Raw genomic sequence first — 18,405 nt, forward strand, 5'->3', positions numbered from 1 at the left:
CTCATTGAAGATCATAATCACACACGAGTTAAGTATTTCCCTCCCCAATAAAACTTAATATAAAATTCTCAAAATTTACATTTTGTTTGTATTTTCTTAGTTTACTTAATATAAATTTCTAAAAACAAAAGTACAATTTAACCACTTCATCTCTATTATTTTGTCTCAAGAGGTGCTTGTTAAATAGTTTACACAAACTAAAGCTTAATAGAGGAACGATCTTTGCCCTGACATTGACCTTAAAAAGAGAAAAAATAAAATAAAATCGTATATTGTCATCCAATCCAACAGCACCGCATGAGAGTTTTTGATGCATTTGCATGAATAAAATGTGCACGTAAAATTTGAGATTCAAAAACTCATTATCACCGTACCCCCCAAAAAAAAGCATCATCCAATCAATTTAGAAATAAAAGCAAGCTGTTGCAAGCGTTATTTAAACTAGACTTCTCAATGCAACGGTAACAAAATGGCTATAATTCACAGAAAGGAATTAATAGTACTATTAGAACTTTTTACCAACATGAAATGCATCCATCAGTTGGAAAATGTTAAAAATACCATATATGATCAGTTAGTTTTTTCAAGCCTTATTTGCTCCCTATACATATTAGTACAATGATCAACACATCTATAATTCCTGACTTTCTCAATGTCCGGATTAATGGATTACTTTTGAATGGTCAAAAATTGCCTAAAATGATAGTCAAATTGAACACCAATGGCGAACTGGTCCATCAAGATCCTCAAACACAACACAATTAAAATGAACTTGACAGTAAATTCGTCTTTAACCTTCATCAATGGTGAGGTCTCACTCTTGGAGCGAAATGTTTCAGCAACCAGCAGAGGAAATGCTATTGTTGCATCACAGTGTACCTGGTTTAAAGTAAGCGCTTCCATAGTATATTTGTTCCATAATATAACATGTTACTGTTATTGATGATGTTGTTGAGTGTTCTAGACTAAGGTGAGGGTGACAACAGGCAATGTTGCGGAGGTGTTAAGGTTGTGGAAGGGAGGTGCTCAGTGAGTCATTAAGGATAATTTGGTCTTTACAAAATTTCTCGGGAGGTGCAGGATTCAAACAACCCAAGCCCATTATTTAATTGGGCCTTAAAAGTGGACCCGTTAATTCTAACAACCCAAGCCCATTAGGTTTAGGGTTATGTTATATTAGAGTGGAGACTCTTGTTTTGTTTCTCTGTTGAGTGTAGAACGCTGCTGCCGAAACCCTTCCGGAACCCTAAGGTGTCTCTTTCTCCCATTTTCCTAAACTACGTAGGTATGGTTGTATGATGTAATAATGAAATTTTGTAATTGTGTTGTATTGCAGGTAAGTGAGTAATCAGTGGTTGAGAATGGTGGAGAAGGCGAAGGGTAGAAAGGAGGAGGTGGTTACACGTGAGTACACCATTAACCTCCACAAGCGCCTCCATGGCTGGTAATCTATTCACCTTCTTCTTTATACCATCTTTTTTTCTGTATATTTGTTAATTGAACCCACGCTTCAATAATCGCCTTATTTATTAATAAGTTAATTGCTTGGTACTAAAGTGTTTAAAATTGTTATTAACCAACCCTAGCTAAGTTGAGCTGTATACACATTTCTATGGATCTGAGTTATTCGTTCTTTTATAATAAGAGAGATTAAGAACCCTAGCAAACAGAACAACAAAAGTTCTGCACTTCTTTTTCTTTTCCTATTGATTGCATTGATAAAAAAAATTATTTCATGAATTTGATTTTGTGATCTATCTGGCCATTGATCTGATGTTTATTTGATGTAAATGAATGATTTCATATTAATTTTATTTATTATAAATTTGGGTCTTTTGATTGCTTTCATGTTTTGGTTCGAGAACAGTTGTCTTAGTGGTTTGGTTTGTTGTTGTGTAAAACAGCACATTTAAGAAGAAAGCTCCTAAAGCTATTAAGGAGATAAGGAAATTTGCCCAAAAGGCCATGGGGACCAATGATGTGAGGGTGGATGTGAAGTTGAACAAGTTTGTCTGGAGCCAGGGAATCAGGAGTGTTCCAAGGAGGATTAGAGTAAGAATTGCTCGCAAGAGAAATGATGATGAAGATGCCAAGGAAGAGCTGTACTCTCTTGTTACCGTTGTTGAGATCCCTAAGGACGAGCTCAAAGGGTTAGGCACTAAGGTTATTGATGACGAGGATTGATTTATATCTGTTTGAAACCCGGAGACATACATGTAGCTTTTTGTTTCTGCAACCGAGTCTTGTTTTTCCAGATTTATCAAATTACTCCTAATTTTGTTGGGTTACTTCGAATTTTGTTGAGACGTAATGTGGCTTGATAATATCACTTTTAGTTTTTACTCCTGCTGTTTGTTTATGCGTTTGTGCTAGTGGAAATAGTAACATTGATTTTTAGCCCTCATTCCTTATGTCTTGGATATGGGATAATATGAGAAAACATTGAATGAGGGCGGTAATGTAGGTTTTTTTTTTTGTTTTTTAGCGGGGATTGGAGTATTGTGGAAGCACAATGATACTTGGACACCCTTTAATTACAATAGCATATAAGGATTGCTAACTTATTCATTAAAAACCAAACATTTTTCTCGATTATTTCTTTATCTCGCATTGCTATCAAATATGAGAGCATATTCATAAATTGAACAAAGTGTGTTGTTTAGCAGTTGTACGAGGGTATCAGATGTAAGTTAAAAAAGTAAATATCTTGAACTAGTGTTTCGTCAACTTAGAACTGCCCACATGTTGAGTTAAAAGTTTACACATGCCTCGAGCTTCAATTTGTGTAAAATTTAATTTCTTTTATTTGAAGCCGAAATTATAAAGCGTGAACATATTACTAATGTAAAGTATTAACTGTTAAAAAAACCAAGTAACAAATGATTTTTCGTCATGGTGTCGTTCACCAATGATCCTTACAAGAACAAGAGCCATTTTCAAAATGATGGAACCTGTTTGTGTCTCTTAATACAATTAGTCTCCTTGTAACTTTTGAAACAGCCTTCATCCAGGAATGACAGTCAACACAAACTCGAAGATTCTTGGTGATTCTAATTGGCATTCCAGCAGCAGTGTTGATTAGTGCATATACAGCTGCAAGCCGTTCACTGTGCTCACAAACCCATATTGCTTTTATCTCTTCATTTATTTCGTGGAGAACAACACTCGTGTTAGGGATATATCCTAAGTCCTTAATAGCATTTGACAACTTGTTCCAAATTTTCATATACTCAGCAGAACAACGAAAACCAGAGCTCCCTCCGGCAACAAATGTATGAATCTTATGCTTTATTTGTATCCAACTACATCCAGCATCTTTCTTCATTCCCGTCAAGGCCATCATTTCTTATATGTTTGAAAGCATCACATAATTTCCCGGATTGCTAGGTTCAATCTCAAACAATCGCTCTGCAACTATTTCAGCAAGAGCAACATTTCCATATAGCCTGCACGAGTTAAGCAATGACCCCCAAGTGCTGCCACTTAGTCTCATCGGAATGTTCTCTGCACACTTAATGCCTCATCAAGTTTCCCTGACCTGCCCAATATGTCCACCAAACAGGCATAATGCTCTAAAGATGGTTGCACCCCAAAATCCTGCATCACATTAAACAATCTTTTCCCCTCACTGGTGAGTCCTAAATGGCTACAACCTGACAGCAAGGCAACAAAGGTAATCCCATCTGGTTCAATGCCATACCTTATCATTTCATCAAACAAACCCAACGCTTCATATATTTGACCATTGATTGAAAATCCAGCCAGCATTGTATTCCATGATGTCAAATCCTTGCTGTGCATTCTGTCAAACACTTTTTCACAATAACCAATTTCTCCACATTTGGCTTACATGTCCATCAATGAGTTTAGTAAAGGCACATCAGCATTCTTCCTAGACTTTAGAATCTGCCCATGTACCTCCTTGCCACTAAGAGGTGCAGTAATCTGAGCACACACCGGTAAAACGGTTGTAAGAGTAATCCAACTGAACCCCATTCCCTCTCTCTGCATAACTCTAAAAGCAGCAAGGGTCTCAAACATCCTACCTTGACCAGCAAAACTGGCAATTAAAGTGTTCCAAGACACAACATTTCGTTGAGGCATTGCCTCGAACACCTTTAAGACCTCATGGAAGCACCCAATTTCCACATACAACCCCAAAAGCGCGTTGTTCACCACTTGATCAGCTTCTTCAACATCATGCTTAACAATTTGGGCATGGATTGCTCTGCCAACCAGCGCATTGCCGGAATCGGAACACGCCTTGAGGGCAATGGAAAACGCGAAATTCCCAGGCTTCACACAGCGTGACAACATGTCACGGTAAAGAAGCTAAGCTTCATGGGAGAACCCGTTTCTCGAATACCCAATAGCCATAGCTACCCACACAGGTTCTTCTGGGATGTTCTCATCGCCAGTTCGGAACACGCGACGAGCCTCGTTGACTCTGCCACAAACGGAATACAGCGTGATGAGCTTGGCCTTTAAAGTGGGGTTCTCCAAGACTCTGTTTTGAGAACGAAGCAAGTGCAAGTGGAGTTTTCGGCCATGTTCCAAGGACCTTCTGGAGATGCACGCGTGGAGGAGGAGAGAGATGCTTTCTTCTTCTTCAATGGGTGTGGGCTTCGATGATTCGATTAGGCGAAGAGCTTCGTCCAAATTTCCCCATTTGCAGAGAGATTTTAGGGTTGTTTTGAGTTTGTGTGTATTTGTGGTTCTGGGTGTGGAAGTGGCTGTTATGTTCGTTTTGACGGTTATGTTGGTTGGAAGAGAAATGGCGGGGAGCATGATGGAGACTGAGACAGTCAGGAAGGAAAGGAATCATAGTGATTTTAAGGTTAGTTTGGAAACTCCAATGAAGAAATTGAGTCTGTGGGAAAGATCTGAGAAACTGAAGCTTGTTTAGCTATATCATCAATTTTATCCTTTCGATACTACACTGCATCAATATGTTTATGTTTTTAATTTTTTATCAGTCTTAATTGTTATTTTATTAGATGAAAAAATCAAACCTGTAACATTTTCCTGAAATACTCAACCAACCTTATATTTCTACCATTGCATCAATATGTGATCTCTTATTAATATAGTTAGTTAGTGTCAATCACTTGGATATACCTCTTAAAACGTGAAGTGTTTTGGTACTATTGTCTTTGATTCATCCAAGATTCAATTAATTATTTTATTAAAAAAATAGTTGATTTAGTTGATAATGATTTTAGATTTATATACTTTTCCAAATATATGATTGTTATTAATGATTCTTTCTTTTCTAAATGCATGTCAATATAATCTTTTTTTTATTTAATTAAGGTATTTTTAATTTAAAAATAGTTAATACATGAGACAATATGGATTGAGTCTTATATGAAAAAATAAATAAATTTAAAAAGTTCAATGTCATAAATAGGAATAGTATTAATTTGCTGATTTGTTTTAGAATTGAAATGGCCAAAAAATTAAACTCAATTGCTACACTGACAAAAAAATTAAACTCAATTTAGTGATCTTTTTTTATTTATTTGCTAATTGCAAGTCTTACCTGGTTCTGGATTTATTTAGATCCAATACTTCTCTTATCCTTTTTCCTGCTTGCTTTTGGGAGAGTATTTTTTATTTATGTAGCTAGAAAATCCAAAATGAATATGTGGTTCGTTTTTAATTTTATTTTGAGAGCTTTACATTTCTTGGATCGCAACAAACACTACAACACGTTTCATTATAAATATATATAGACATGGGAGGGTAAAGAAAATGGCAGTATATTTGGTTAAACTTGAGATAGTAATATTCAGAATGTGTGAGGAAAAGGGATGTTTGGATAGAGAGTGCATCCTTAAGTATATCCACAAAGGCACTAATCCCCTTTTTCCTTAACATCAGATATATTTTTCATTGATTTTTATAAAGAAAGAAGATCATAAATATTGACAAAAAAAAATCGCATATATTAACAAAAGGATCTAATATATATATCTCTCATTTAAAATAAAAATAAAAAAATTCATTGTAGGTCCACTAATCGTTGGACCGATCCAATTAATAACCTCGGCTTCTCTGGCCTCATGAACACCACCAAATAAATAGATAAATAACTTGAACAAAGTTTATATTCGTAATTTTATAAACTTTTTTGGTTTTTTAAAACTAAAGTCATTAGGTTAAAAAGTTATGATAAACATTACAGTTTTATATCGATAATAATATAAATTTGATAGTTTAATTGAAAGTGAGATTCTTGAAGGATGCTTCTTCAATTCCCTTTCCTTCTTTCTTAGCTTTGAAGACCAACTCATTTCAACTTAACCCATCAAAACCATCGCTCTCTATTTTCGTCCTTTCTACCTTTCTCCGATCCCAATCCCTAATCTTTCTCTCTTCAAACTCTAATTTTTTCATCTGGGTTCGTTCTTCCTTTCCCCCTTTTTCTCCCTTTCTTTCTTTCTTTCTTTGCTCACTATCATTCATATCATTCGTTTCACGATTTTGATCGTTTCAGGGAGATCGGCTGACGAATCGAGAGGATCTCATCGCTCGCAAGGGATTAGGGTTTCAATCGATCGCATCACATATCACAATCATGTTTAGCCGGATGTTCGGTAAACCTAAACAGGAAACCAATGCTGTTGCCACTTTGGACAAGCTAAACGAGGTCCACTATTCATCCATGCTCTCGGATTAGGGTTTCTATTTTTTCTATTTTGCTCTTTTTTGCTACCAGACTTGTCACCAATCGCCATAGCAACTCTGCTTATCAACTTTAAACTAACTGGTGGATATATATTTGTGGATTAGCATTATTTTATTACTTACAATAAACTCTTTTTTGAGTTATTAAATATATCGATTAAGAAGATTATGAATTTAATCACAATATTTGACTGATTCATGGAATTGCAAATGAGCTTTTGTTTTGACTGATTCTTCATTGAAGGCTCCTAACTCTCATCAAACATGGTTTTTCATTGCATAGCTTATTAAGTTTGTCAATACCTTAGTTGTTAGAGAGAGGGTAGTTGTTTTCACATTGTTAGTTCGGTATTTCCGAATGGCAATTAAACAAAGAAGGACCCTTTTCTGTTGTCCAGTACACAATTTTAGTCTTGTTTTTTCTTTAATTCAAGATAGTGCATGCTATATAATATGATTATATCGATCTGGGTATGTGATAATTTTTCCAGCATAAATGGGTTATTGCTGGCATGTTGTGAGTGTTGTTGAATAAGAAATGACAATTTCTCCCAGTTTAACATTCATATGATTGTGGAAAATAATTTTCTTACTTTAGTATCTCCAAATTATAACACTAGTTGGCAGAGTATTCTTGCAATTCTTCTGAGCCACAACTTAATATGGTGGCCAACTGTTAGACTGGTGTTTAATACCAGTAATTTACGAGAGAATTTCTCAAATAGAATGTTTTGTTCTTTGAATTATGTAGACACTTGAAATGCTGGAGAAAAAGGAGAAAGTGCTCCTTAAAAAGGTGGCAGCAGAAGTTGAAAAGGCCAAAGAATTCACAAGGGGGAAGAACAAAAGGGGTAGGTTACTGAACTCATGGGTACTTGTTCTAGAGAATATCTTCAGAGTGCTTTTTTTTTTCTCTCCCATTTTCACTTATATTGTGATATGTAATTTGAGTTTTGTTTTATGCAGCGGCAATACAATGTCTGAAGAGGAAGAGGTTATATGAACAGCAAATAGAGCAGCTTGGAAATTTCCAGTTGCGTATTCATGACCAGGTGTGAAAGCAATTTTGTATGTGGTAACATTTTGAAAGATGGTTTAGTTTATTGAGAGTCTTTTGTATCTTATGATGTTAATTTGTGATACAGATGATAATGTTGGAAGGTGCTAAAGCCACCACAGAAACGGTAGACGCGTTAAGAACTGGAGCAGCTGCTATGAAGGCTATGCAAAAAGCAACGTATGTAGTGGAGTACTATTTATGTTTGAAAATATTTAGTGATTAGTGATTGAACTTGTTAACATTTTCTTGTATTTCTTATGTCTCAATATCATGCTCTGACATATAATATTTATTCAACTGTTAATTGTGATTTATGATATTATTGAGTTGCAATATTTTCTTTTTCAGGAATATTGATGATGTTGACAAGACTATGGATGAGATCAATGAACAGACTGAGAATATGAAACAGATTCAGGATGCATTGTCTGCTCCAATTGGTGCGGCTGCTGATTTTGACGAGGTCATCCTCTTGGTTTATTTTATTTGTGCTATATTGGTTGCAAACAAGATATTCATATCTTTAGATTGTAGTACAGTAGTAGTGTTCTAGAACACCAATGCATGTCCAAGGATCATGCTGAAATTCTTTTTCTTTCAGGATGAATTGGAAGCAGAACTTGAAGAACTGGAGGGTGCTGAGTTGGAAGAACAGCTTCTTCAGCCAGCAACTACAGCTCCTGCGGCCCCAGTGCAGGTCCCAGCTGGGCAGCAACCTACTCGCCCAGTTCCCGCAAAGCGAACTCCGGAAGAAGATGAATTGGCAGCTTTGCAGGCTGAGATGGCACTTTGAGCAGGTCCCTTTCCTCAGCTGTAACACTATCAATTTGTATTGTTATTTATGCATTTACTATGGAAGTTAAATGATGTGTGTATGCTCCATTTTCACAGTGGAATGTTCAACAGTTGCACAATTTAGCTCTTGCTTGAATGATGTATCATAGTTTGAAATGAATTAACCTAAGATAACTTCTGAGAAAAAGTATGAAAATCTTATTTTAGGCTGTTCTTATTGGTTTTGCCTCTGGCTTTGATTAAGCCAGAATTTTGCAGGCTTTTTTTTGTGCATGGCTTCAATGAAGAATTGTAACCACTATTACGTGGAGAATTCTGCTTCTCTCCTGCTCGCTTATCTTTGAAATTATTGAGCTGACCAGAGGATGTATATAAAAGTGGAAAAAAAATTATCATAAAAGTCTTCAAAACGTACTACTTTTATTTTGGATGAGTTCGAACCCCTCCTTTCCATTATACGTATCAAGTATATTGATGCATTTGACTATCTTATACTTTATGTGGTTGAGTTTAACGTGGTCAGTTTAATCAATGTATTATATCTTAAACATGCTTACAGCAAAGTATAAGGAATAAGAATTTGGTTAGCCTATGAGCTAGAACACAGCCATGATTAAGGTGATGATTTTTATTTGTCCATAGGAGGATTTACAAGCTGCACTGCCACTGTGAATGTAAAATTTTATTTTCTTTATATTATAATAATGATTAAGTAATTAAGATATTTTCCTGTTAGTCTTTATGATCTCAAGCACAGTGCACCAGAAGACTTTTCACTGGTGGCCCTCAGCATTATCCCGATTCAATGGTCTATAAGGGTAGAAAAGTAACTAACATAGTGTTGCGTGGACCTTAATTTGTAACTGTATTTTCCAGCAGTGTTAGCTTATGACTTTACCATAATGGTAAATACTTGTGAGTTGTGACATTACATTCTGGTTTTGGTGTTAACCAAAAGGATAATCGTATATAAAAGTAAAATGACCTGATTAATTAACTGAACGGGCAAATTAAGAAAGTGAAAATTAAAAGGACAAAATTGGTGTTGGGTCGTTTTTTACATTTCCCGTGTTCCTCTTCCGGACCCGTCGTTTGGGTTTAGTTTTTATTTGAAAAGCTAAATTAAGAATATTTTGAGACCGAAAGCATTTTATTATACGGCAATTAATTTAGTTTATGTCCAAACCTTGTAGTCATGATACTTAAAAAAGTCAATTGCAAATTAAATCCTGCCTTGACATGGTGCTAGGAGTGTCCAAACTCAACAAACGCACTAGATAGAAGATTATATTGTTTTTCTTCTATTGGATCCTCCGTTTTGAATCTACTTTATAGTGCATTGTTTTTAAACCACCATTGTTCTTAAAATTAGAAGTGTGCATTTGAAGAAGTTTGTTCTTTGGTAGTGGCAGCAGAATTGCAGTGGTCTGCCGGTGTACTGTTTGGAAACGGTGGAGGTGTTGTCATTGTTATGCGCGAGAAGTTGGATGAATTGGAATGTGAGAGGAGTAGGGAGAAATCTGGAAATGCAAAAAAAAAAAAAAATCTAAACTTTTCATTTAATCTAATAGTATATATTCACTCTTTTGCAAGGTGCGTAATGAGTTTCTACACGAACATTTTTGGTTTTTAGTTTATGTAATAGGTGTTGGTGTGTCTGCAATCCAGCCATTGATCAACTTGTGTGGTTATGCCAAATTGCCAATCAATCTTAACATTCCGAGAAATGATATGTATTTAAACATAAATATAATCAAATTCATGGAACAAACGTTCCTTATGATAGTCTGTACGAAATTATAGTTTCTAATATCAAGATATTCTACACCCCTTATGTGGAGATGAAATAAACCACTTCGATTTAACCATATCCCTCATTTAATATCTCCGTTTTAAAGACTTGGGTTCATCGACATGCCCTTGGAATCTCAGTAACCAAAGATGAATTTAACAATGCAAGTTGTTTTGTGGAGACAACGCCTACAACAACTGCTTCTCTCAAGCGTAAAAAGGACAAGAATAGCCAAAAGTAAAAGTTGCTTAATCTACCCAAAACCCTAACCCACTTTTTTTTTTATGTGGGCAATTGGTGCCTATGATCAGCCAAGCAACTAGGGCATTCTGCCAAAATTCGTTGACAAAGAGGTTCCTAAGTGGTGTGCAACCAGAAAAATAGGTTTCACCACTGATTACTACTAATTGAAAATGACTAATTGCGGAAATAAATAGATAGATAGGGGAAAACTCAGAAATATACATACACATAATAAAAAAGAATTTCATTGAAAGAATAGAGTTGAAGAAAAACATAGTGAATAGATGAATGGGGTGATAGAGAGGTTAGTGAATGATGTAAGTAAGGACCAGAGCCAGCAGCATTAGCACATAGGCAATTCCTTGGTCAACTGATATCCCTGCAAACCCAATTGGAATAGAGACATAGCAAATTAGCAATTAATCAATTAATTATCATGAGACATGAAAATGAAAAAAAAAAAAAAAATAAGAACCTAAGGATAATAATTTTGAGAAGGGATAACATAGCATACCATCACTTGTGGGTGCAGGGGCAGGGGCAGGAGGAAGGACCTGAGCATTGATGGAAGGTGCCACATAAGCCAAAGCAAGAGCCACAATGGACATAACAAAAACCTGAACTCTCAACACTTCCATTGCAACTTTACAACCACACTCTGAATTTTGGATGTGGCTGAGGCTAAGGTTGATTGGTTTATAAGGAGGAGAGAAGGGAGTGAGAGAGAAAAAAAAAAAACTGAAGATTGCTTTGGTTAAGAGAATCTTGGCAAAGCTGAAGACACTCTGGCTAGCAATATATGTCAAGAGAACAAGGCCTACTAGCCGTTGATGTTTGCCACGTGTAGGGCCAGAATTGGCTGCACGTTATAGAGTCTAGCTGTGGAGTAGGGAATTGGGTAAAGTCCAACCAATGAATGATTGCCAGTCTGCCACATGATTGATTAATTTGTCGAATATGTACAACTGTATTCCGTTTCAATGTGAGTTTTAAATTCCAAAGCTTAACAAGTTAAGTTGTTTTTTCAAACTCCCAAGTCCTAAGATAACCGTTACCTTGGACGGCTACCATTGACTTGGTCTTCATGCGGTGGGGCCACAGATACAACTAAATGCACACAATGATATCATCACTTTAAGTCGATAATCCCAACAATCAATAACAAGCTCTGCAGACACACCTTCAACAATAATAAGCCTCAACCAACGTAGTGTTTTTGTTGTTAAGAATGTGTTCATGGCTGTGATTTTTAATTTATATATATAAAAAAATATTTATTGGGAGAGGTTATTACCTAAGATGAATTTCATTACTTCGACAAATTAATCTTTTGACCATCGGCTTAGAGATACACATACATAAAAAAAATATAATAAATTTCATTAAAATCTTTGACAGATTAATCCTTAACTATTGGTCTAGAAATATCTTGATTCACATTAAAAAATGATAATAAATTTCAATTAAAATCTTTGACTATCCAATAGAATTTTGAGATATCCCAATAAATTTGGGAGGACGATCATGAAATTAACCTCCAATGATGTATTTTACACATAGCACTCGTTCCCCTAGCTAACCAAGGAAGATGCACCAGGAGCTGCTATGCTATTGCTTTTGTTCTTGTAATGTATTCATTAAAAAATTTCTTATTAACATGAATTTTTTTTTGGATATTTGTGATAGATTTTAAGTTTATTCTTTTGAATTAATAAAAGACCCATGTTTTGGTACATAAAAAGTTATTTATTATTTTTTCTAGACAGACGAATTGATTTGATAACAGATATTTTTTTCTTCATAAATTTGTTTTTTCTTTTTTCTTAAGCCTAAATTCTTCTGATTTTAAAATCATCATAATATCTGGACCGAAATTGACCCAGTTAAACGATAGGAAAATAATTAATGGACACTTGTGTCCTAAAGAGATAAAGAGAGAGAAGATAGAGAATTATATGTATGTACTTCCCTTGGCACTTAGCAGCGAAGATGGAGTGTATCTATCTGCTTAGGTGGGTGCAATTGGCATTTTATATTGAAAGTTCTTTCTGGGAACCAGAGCAACAGAAATGCCAAGGCTATAAGGAAAAACTGAGGATCAAACAATCGGAAGCGACTAAAATTTTGGTGTTAGTTAAACAAAACAACTTCCAAGTGGCCAAGTCGGAAAAAACTAATCAGTGAACAAAGCAAATGTCATTTTATTTCACAACTAAAGAATGAAAATCAGGAGCATTACACAGACAATTAAAGTCTCTTTTCAATGTAAAAGATTGATTAAGGAATTAAAATGAATTTTTTTTATTAAGATGATAAAATTACAAAATTCATGACTTTTGTATGCTCTCCTATAATATATCTGTTAGTTTTAATTTGTTAAGTAATGTCTTAAGAATGTCAAACAAGATCTTAATTTTAAATCTTAATTTTAACTTGTTCAAAATTTATTCTAATGTCTCTATTTAGGAGTGAATTCGAATCGACTCAGATCAATCCAAACAATTTTAATTTGATATTTTTTATACTTGGATCAATCCCAACCAACCTATTCAAATCCGTTGAGTTTTAAATTGGGTCACAAATTTTAATATTTAAATCCATTGATCTTTTAATTTGTATTAAATTATTATTATTATTATTTATTTTTATATATAACATATATAATATATATTTTAAAATTTTAAAAAATCAATATTCTTCAAATTTTTGCAACAAAGCATGTTGTAGAACATTTATTCTATTTTTTTTATTTATTTTAAACTATTTTAGATTTAGTTGAAGTTTAAACTATTCATTTGATTTGTTGAGAACATTAGAATTGTCAAACTACACAACAATAGTTCAGTTTTAGAATTTTTTTTAACTTTGCAAGTGTGATGCTTGTTTATAATATTTTAATTTTTAAATCATATTTAACATAATATGTTAACTTATGTGATTTTGATGATAACAATGCAATTTCTTTTCAAATACTACATGTAATAGTTATAAGTAATGCATTTGATATTTCATTTAATAAAAAATTTAGCCTATAAAAAATATTAAATTTAAAAAATTTGCGGTCAAATTTGTTAAACAATGTCAGCAAGCACTCAAGAATCAATCACATTCATATAATAATGCTGACATCCACAACACAGGACGGAAAACGAAGCTGAAAACCTGAGATCTGAAGAAGAGAGGATGTTGTCTTGCCACTCCAAACCTGAAATCTGAAATCTCTCACAACAGAGACTCGTCGAATCCACATATTCATCTGGGAAGAAATAGACACAAAATTTGATTTTGACTTGTAATGCACCCGAAGGATCAATTTTAGTTTCAAACAAAGAAATCATAAAATTCAATTGGAAATTTACATTTAAGAACAAAACCCAACCCTCTTAATTAGTAGACATTTTGTTTGGTCGCTTCAAGGGGTACTACTCATAATCAATACAGCAAGAGAGAAGAAAAGAAAATAACAAGCCATTTCTGAAGATGTCATTGACAATGCTCAACTTTGCATTTTAATTGTCAGAGAGAAGCACGACAGCCAGCAGTAGGAATAGGCCTTCAGATAGGCCAAGTAATTAATCAGCAACTGTTTTGAGTGGGACAGGTGCTAACTCCAAATAGTCAAAATCATCTGTTATACCAACCTGTATGGAGACAAAAGGTGCAAGACATATAAGAAACAAAGAGATGGGGATAGACAAATTTAATGACATAAATTAAGGCAATGTTTTAACTGAGAAGATGCAGAAAAGAATGTTTAAAGTGGCGAGCTTGCTAATGTTACTAAGTTATATCATTCCATCATTCATGTAACTATTTCACAGCAAAAAGGAGCCTTGACAATAGCTGCCAAGTATTTCACATAGTGCTTTGGAGATTGAGGCATTAAACTGAAATGACTGACCTCCTTGTACAAGTTTTCAAGTTGTTCCTTAGCCTGTGGGAAATTGTTCGAACACCATTGCCTCAGGGTGAAAATGTTGTCTGCACATTTTTTGGTGACAAATAGAGATTATATGTACACTTAGCATAATTAATGCTGTCAAATATTTAGAGTTATCAGTACCATTATTTGTAATTATTTGTCTATCTCTATTTCCTGTAGTTACTGTTGTAGAACCTTAGGATTATAAATAAGTATAACCTCTTGCATCTTAAGTCTCACAAATTAATAACATGTTTGTTCCCTCCTTCCCTACCTAAATACCAAAAACTTCAACATGCATCAATATCAGAGTGAAATAAGATTTCACAATATGAGATACTCCATTTCTACCCTCTTAGATAAAACTCCATTCGGGGGAAAAAAGGGGGAAAGAAAGCATAGAAGGTAGAACCTGTCCATCTGTTTGCCGATGCATGGGCAACTGCAATTGCTTCCTCTGCCAAAGTTAATACCAAAACATCAGTGTCCCAACTCCGAAACTGTAATATGTTTTTAAGATTAACCTTCCAAAACGTCAAAGTAATGTACAGATAAAAATAAATAAATAAAAAAAGCATTTCTTAACTCATTGCTTCAAAGGCAGCCGGATCATTATCTTTATACTTTGCCAACTCATCCTGAAAATGTCAAATGTTATTAAACTATTACAGAATTGCCATAATATTGATCATACTTGATGCATTACTAACAAATAATCTGAAAGCCAACCTTCAATTCATTATGCTTTTGCTCAATGGCTTTTAGATCTGCAATGGCCTCCACTCTTTCATCCTAATGAAAATGCAATATTAGGATAAATGATAACCATGCATCTTATTGATACACAAGTAGAGCGAATTGGAATCTAGCAAACTTACAGATTCCTCTCGCCCCTTCTTTAGCTCCTCACATTGATCAACAAGTTGGGCATGCCGCTTCTTACTGCTTTCTAGATCAGAATCAAGTTTGCGGGACACATTCCTAAGCTGTGCATGGATTTATAACATCATAATTAGTTTACATCAAGATACTATAGAGGGTAAGGATAGTGTAAATGATAGCTGATACCACAAATAATAGAAATATAACTAGCTCAACAGCCAATTTTCGTGTGCAGCTATATTTCTGTTATTAGTGTTATCCTTTACAGGCGGTGACCAATTTATCAACATAAAGATGATATTACATCACAATGTATCTTCATCAATAGAACTTCACCTGATTACCAGCACAGCTAGGTAGACTCCAAAAGTACACCTGAGAGGAAAAATTAAGAAATTGAGTATGTTGAAGTTTCATCAACTCCTCTTGATACCCCTCTTTTTTTTTCCCTGCACTAACTTCCCTTAATTACTTGAAATACATTATATTGACATAACTATACATTACACTAACAGTCGTGGCACGTCTGTACATCGCACTGTCACTCCTGTTTTTCAAGTAACACATAACACTGTGTACCTTATTAGGAAAGTTGCTATAAACCTTAAAAAAGCAAGGATTTGTGTGCAATTTCAAGAAATCTCAAAGAGTGACAGTGTAATTTTCTCTAATAAATTAGAGGAAGAAAAATCTCCACTACATATCTTTGATAATTTTCTCATACTAACAGCAGAATAGGGAAGGAGCATCATTGGTTTAGATGTTAACTTACAGAAGTTCCTATTTTATCTTTGGAAACAAGGTCATCATCCACTAAACTTTGGACCACATCTTTCACAGACTGAGAAATGACACCCTTCCTGGGACCCATCTTCTCGAGCTCCTTAAGCTACAAAAAACCGAAAAAAAAAAACCAAAAACAAAAAGCACATAAATCAGTCAATAAATTACATAATTAAAAAGAAGGAAAAGAAAACATCATCTTCTATGTAATAACGAAATAGTAATGGTGATTACCAGGTAGAAGTCTTGCGACTCGTAAAAGATTTGAAGCATCTTCTCGCGCTTCTCTTCCAATGAGAGGCCCCTTTTCTTTGACTGCACCAAACAAAGCACATCAGCCAAATTGCAATTCTGGACAATTTCACAAACACGGAGGGAGCAGAGCTCCTAAACATTTTTGGTTTATGTTTTTGAGTTAATTTTTGTTGTTACATTACATAATTCAACATACGAAAATTCAGCGCAGCTAATTGAACCTAGCAACAAATTTACGATGAAGAGAAGATTAAACAACAAAATTAAATCGGGCAAAGAAGCCGTTGAGAAGTGATCGAAATAACAGAATGAATTCTGGCAAAAAGAGGGAGGGTGGTTACCATTGCGGTGGCTTTCGGCGGCGGCGACGGAGTGACGCGGAAGATTCCAAAATCGCTATTTGGCGGGAAAACGGTTTAGTCAATTTTGCAGTTGATGCTCAAAATTACCCCAATGGCCAATATATATACGCGCGGACATCGTTTCTCCGTTTTAAACGTACAATAACTACACTTGATAATTATGATCATTTTGAAATGGCTTAAATATACATATGTTTTTTTTTTTCTAAGTTATCGCCTTTTTATTTTGATTCTTATAAGTTCATTTTTAAATTTTTGTCTTGTTAATTTTTATTCTTTGTAAACTTATGTTTTTTAATTTTAATTTTTTTAAGATTCTAATTTTTTCATTTATAATATTCATAAGTTGGTGTTTATAGGAATCAAAATTAAAAAAAAAAATATAAAGTTACAGGATCAAAATTAAAAAAACTTAAACTTACATGATTAAAAATAAAATAAAAAATATGTTGAACCAAAATTGAAAAAAATATGAATTTACAAACCCAAAAAATATATTTAAACCTTTTAAAAATTGTAATTATGGATATCTTAAATTAAGGAAGCTTTTTATTTGCTATGAAATTACTGATGTTTTATAAAGTTTAAGTTCTCATTAATTATTTTTTCATGTTAATCCTAATTAAAACAATTGTATTTGATCATTAGGAGAACACTACACTTTAGCCCATTAAAAAAAACACTTCAACAAATCACAAATAACATTTATATTTTACTTCATCCAGAATATAAGTAAAAAAAAAAATACATAATTTCACATTGATTAAGGACTTTAATTAAATTCATTTAATTTTCTTCAATTTATATGAAGAAAGAACTATATTTCCTAAAATATTTTTAATCATATTTATCAGAAATGATACTCATATTTAAATTAACTTTGTGGTAATTTTTTTTAAATAACATTAAATATGATTGAATTAGTTAAAATTTATTGGTTAAAATATATTTGTGATCTCTGATAAATATTTCAATTTTGTGTTTACTCTATTAAATTTTTTCTTCATTTTTCTCCTTGATATTTTTTTTTTGTTTTTGTCTTTGATATTTTTTAAGTTCATGATAAACTAATGAATTTTGTATTTACTTTCTATTTTTTTTCCTTTGTTACTAATATCTTTAAAAAAATTAATAACGAATGAAAAAATTATCAATAATCAAACACAATTTTTTAATTTAGCAGATACATAGAAAAAGTGTCAATAATCAGAAATAAAATTATTATTTTATTATGGATTTAAATAGTCTAAATATATGGTAGAAGGGTATATGCAAAAAGAAAAATGGTAGAAGGGTGTTTGAGGGAGCAATTTAGATTAGATTCAAAATTAATTCTAATAGAATGATTTATTTGAATTTAAATTTGATAATACATGGGATAAAATTGAATTAATTCAATTTATTAATATAATATCTTAATATATATATATATATATATATATATATATATATATATATATATATATATATATATATATATATATATTAATAGCATATTCACGTGGATGTACAATTTCAAAATATATTGATATTTTTCCTTCCCCTAAAAAGTCAAAGCATGGCTACTAGTAATATTTTATATTTATAAATGTATATTATTTTAGTTTTTATTGCCCAGTAT

At 33.4% G+C, this 18,405-nt stretch overlaps 4 protein-coding genes and 1 pseudogene across 6 annotated transcripts; 2 read left to right on the forward strand and 3 right to left on the reverse strand.

Annotated features, from left to right (window-relative positions):
- The first annotated feature begins 1,139 nt into the window (after window positions 1–1,139).
- LOC100810835 (60S ribosomal protein L31) lies at window positions 1,140–2,342 on the forward strand. The gene is made up of 3 exons (XM_003517900.5): window positions 1,140–1,251; window positions 1,337–1,444; window positions 1,905–2,342. Exons 2-3 carry the CDS (start codon window positions 1,362–1,364, stop codon window positions 2,182–2,184), a joined length of 363 nt encoding a protein of 120 aa, XP_003517948.1. The 5' UTR covers window positions 1,140–1,251; window positions 1,337–1,361; the 3' UTR covers window positions 2,185–2,342.
- A 107-nt stretch (window positions 2,343–2,449) lies between these two features.
- Window positions 2,450–5,161, reverse strand: LOC100792080 (pentatricopeptide repeat-containing protein At3g14330-like; annotated as a pseudogene).
- Window positions 5,162–6,114: 953 nt separating this feature from the next.
- Window positions 6,115–9,137, forward strand: LOC100792607 (vacuolar protein sorting-associated protein 32 homolog 2). 2 transcript variants are annotated; one of them, XM_006572859.4, is made up of 8 exons: window positions 6,117–6,403; window positions 6,500–6,652; window positions 7,442–7,541; window positions 7,657–7,742; window positions 7,836–7,927; window positions 8,099–8,213; window positions 8,352–8,547; window positions 8,794–9,137. In XM_006572859.4, exons 2-7 carry the CDS (start codon window positions 6,581–6,583, stop codon window positions 8,541–8,543), a joined length of 657 nt encoding a protein of 218 aa, XP_006572922.1. In that variant the 5' UTR covers window positions 6,117–6,403; window positions 6,500–6,580; the 3' UTR covers window positions 8,544–8,547; window positions 8,794–9,137. The 2 variants fall into 2 exon arrangements, with proteins under 2 accessions (XP_040874136.1, XP_006572922.1); XM_041018202.1 differs by having other exon boundaries at window positions 6,115–6,403; window positions 8,352–9,137.
- Window positions 9,138–10,465: 1,328 nt separating this feature from the next.
- On the reverse strand, window positions 10,466–11,386 carry LOC100306086 (uncharacterized). The gene is made up of 2 exons (NM_001364463.1): window positions 11,095–11,386; window positions 10,466–10,959 (listed from the first exon to the last, which is right to left on the reverse strand). Exons 1-2 carry the CDS (start codon window positions 11,216–11,218, stop codon window positions 10,886–10,888), a joined length of 198 nt encoding a protein of 65 aa, NP_001351392.1. The 5' UTR covers window positions 11,219–11,386; the 3' UTR covers window positions 10,466–10,885.
- Window positions 11,387–13,893: 2,507 nt separating this feature from the next.
- Window positions 13,894–16,940, reverse strand: LOC100778781 (meiotic nuclear division protein 1 homolog). Of its 2 annotated transcripts, XM_003517943.5 has the most exons (10): window positions 16,764–16,936; window positions 16,402–16,482; window positions 16,157–16,273; window positions 15,721–15,759; window positions 15,381–15,488; window positions 15,232–15,294; window positions 15,089–15,140; window positions 14,915–14,959; window positions 14,482–14,561; window positions 13,894–14,221 (listed from the first exon to the last, which is right to left on the reverse strand). In XM_003517943.5, the coding sequence occupies exons 1-10, from the start codon at window positions 16,764–16,766 to the stop codon at window positions 14,153–14,155; spliced, it is 657 nt and encodes a 218-aa protein (XP_003517991.1). In that variant the 5' UTR covers window positions 16,767–16,936; the 3' UTR covers window positions 13,894–14,152. The 2 variants fall into 2 exon arrangements, with proteins under 2 accessions (XP_003517991.1, XP_025980574.1); XM_026124789.2 differs by lacking the exons at window positions 13,894–14,221; window positions 14,482–14,561; window positions 14,915–14,959 and having other exon boundaries at window positions 15,084–15,140; window positions 16,764–16,940.
- Window positions 16,941–18,405: the final 1,465 nt, after the last annotated feature.

The sequence above is a fragment of the Glycine max genome, chromosome 1, assembly GCF_000004515.6.
Source record: "Glycine max cultivar Williams 82 chromosome 1, Glycine_max_v4.0, whole genome shotgun sequence".
Lineage (NCBI taxonomy): Eukaryota > Viridiplantae > Streptophyta > Magnoliopsida > Fabales > Fabaceae > Glycine > Glycine max.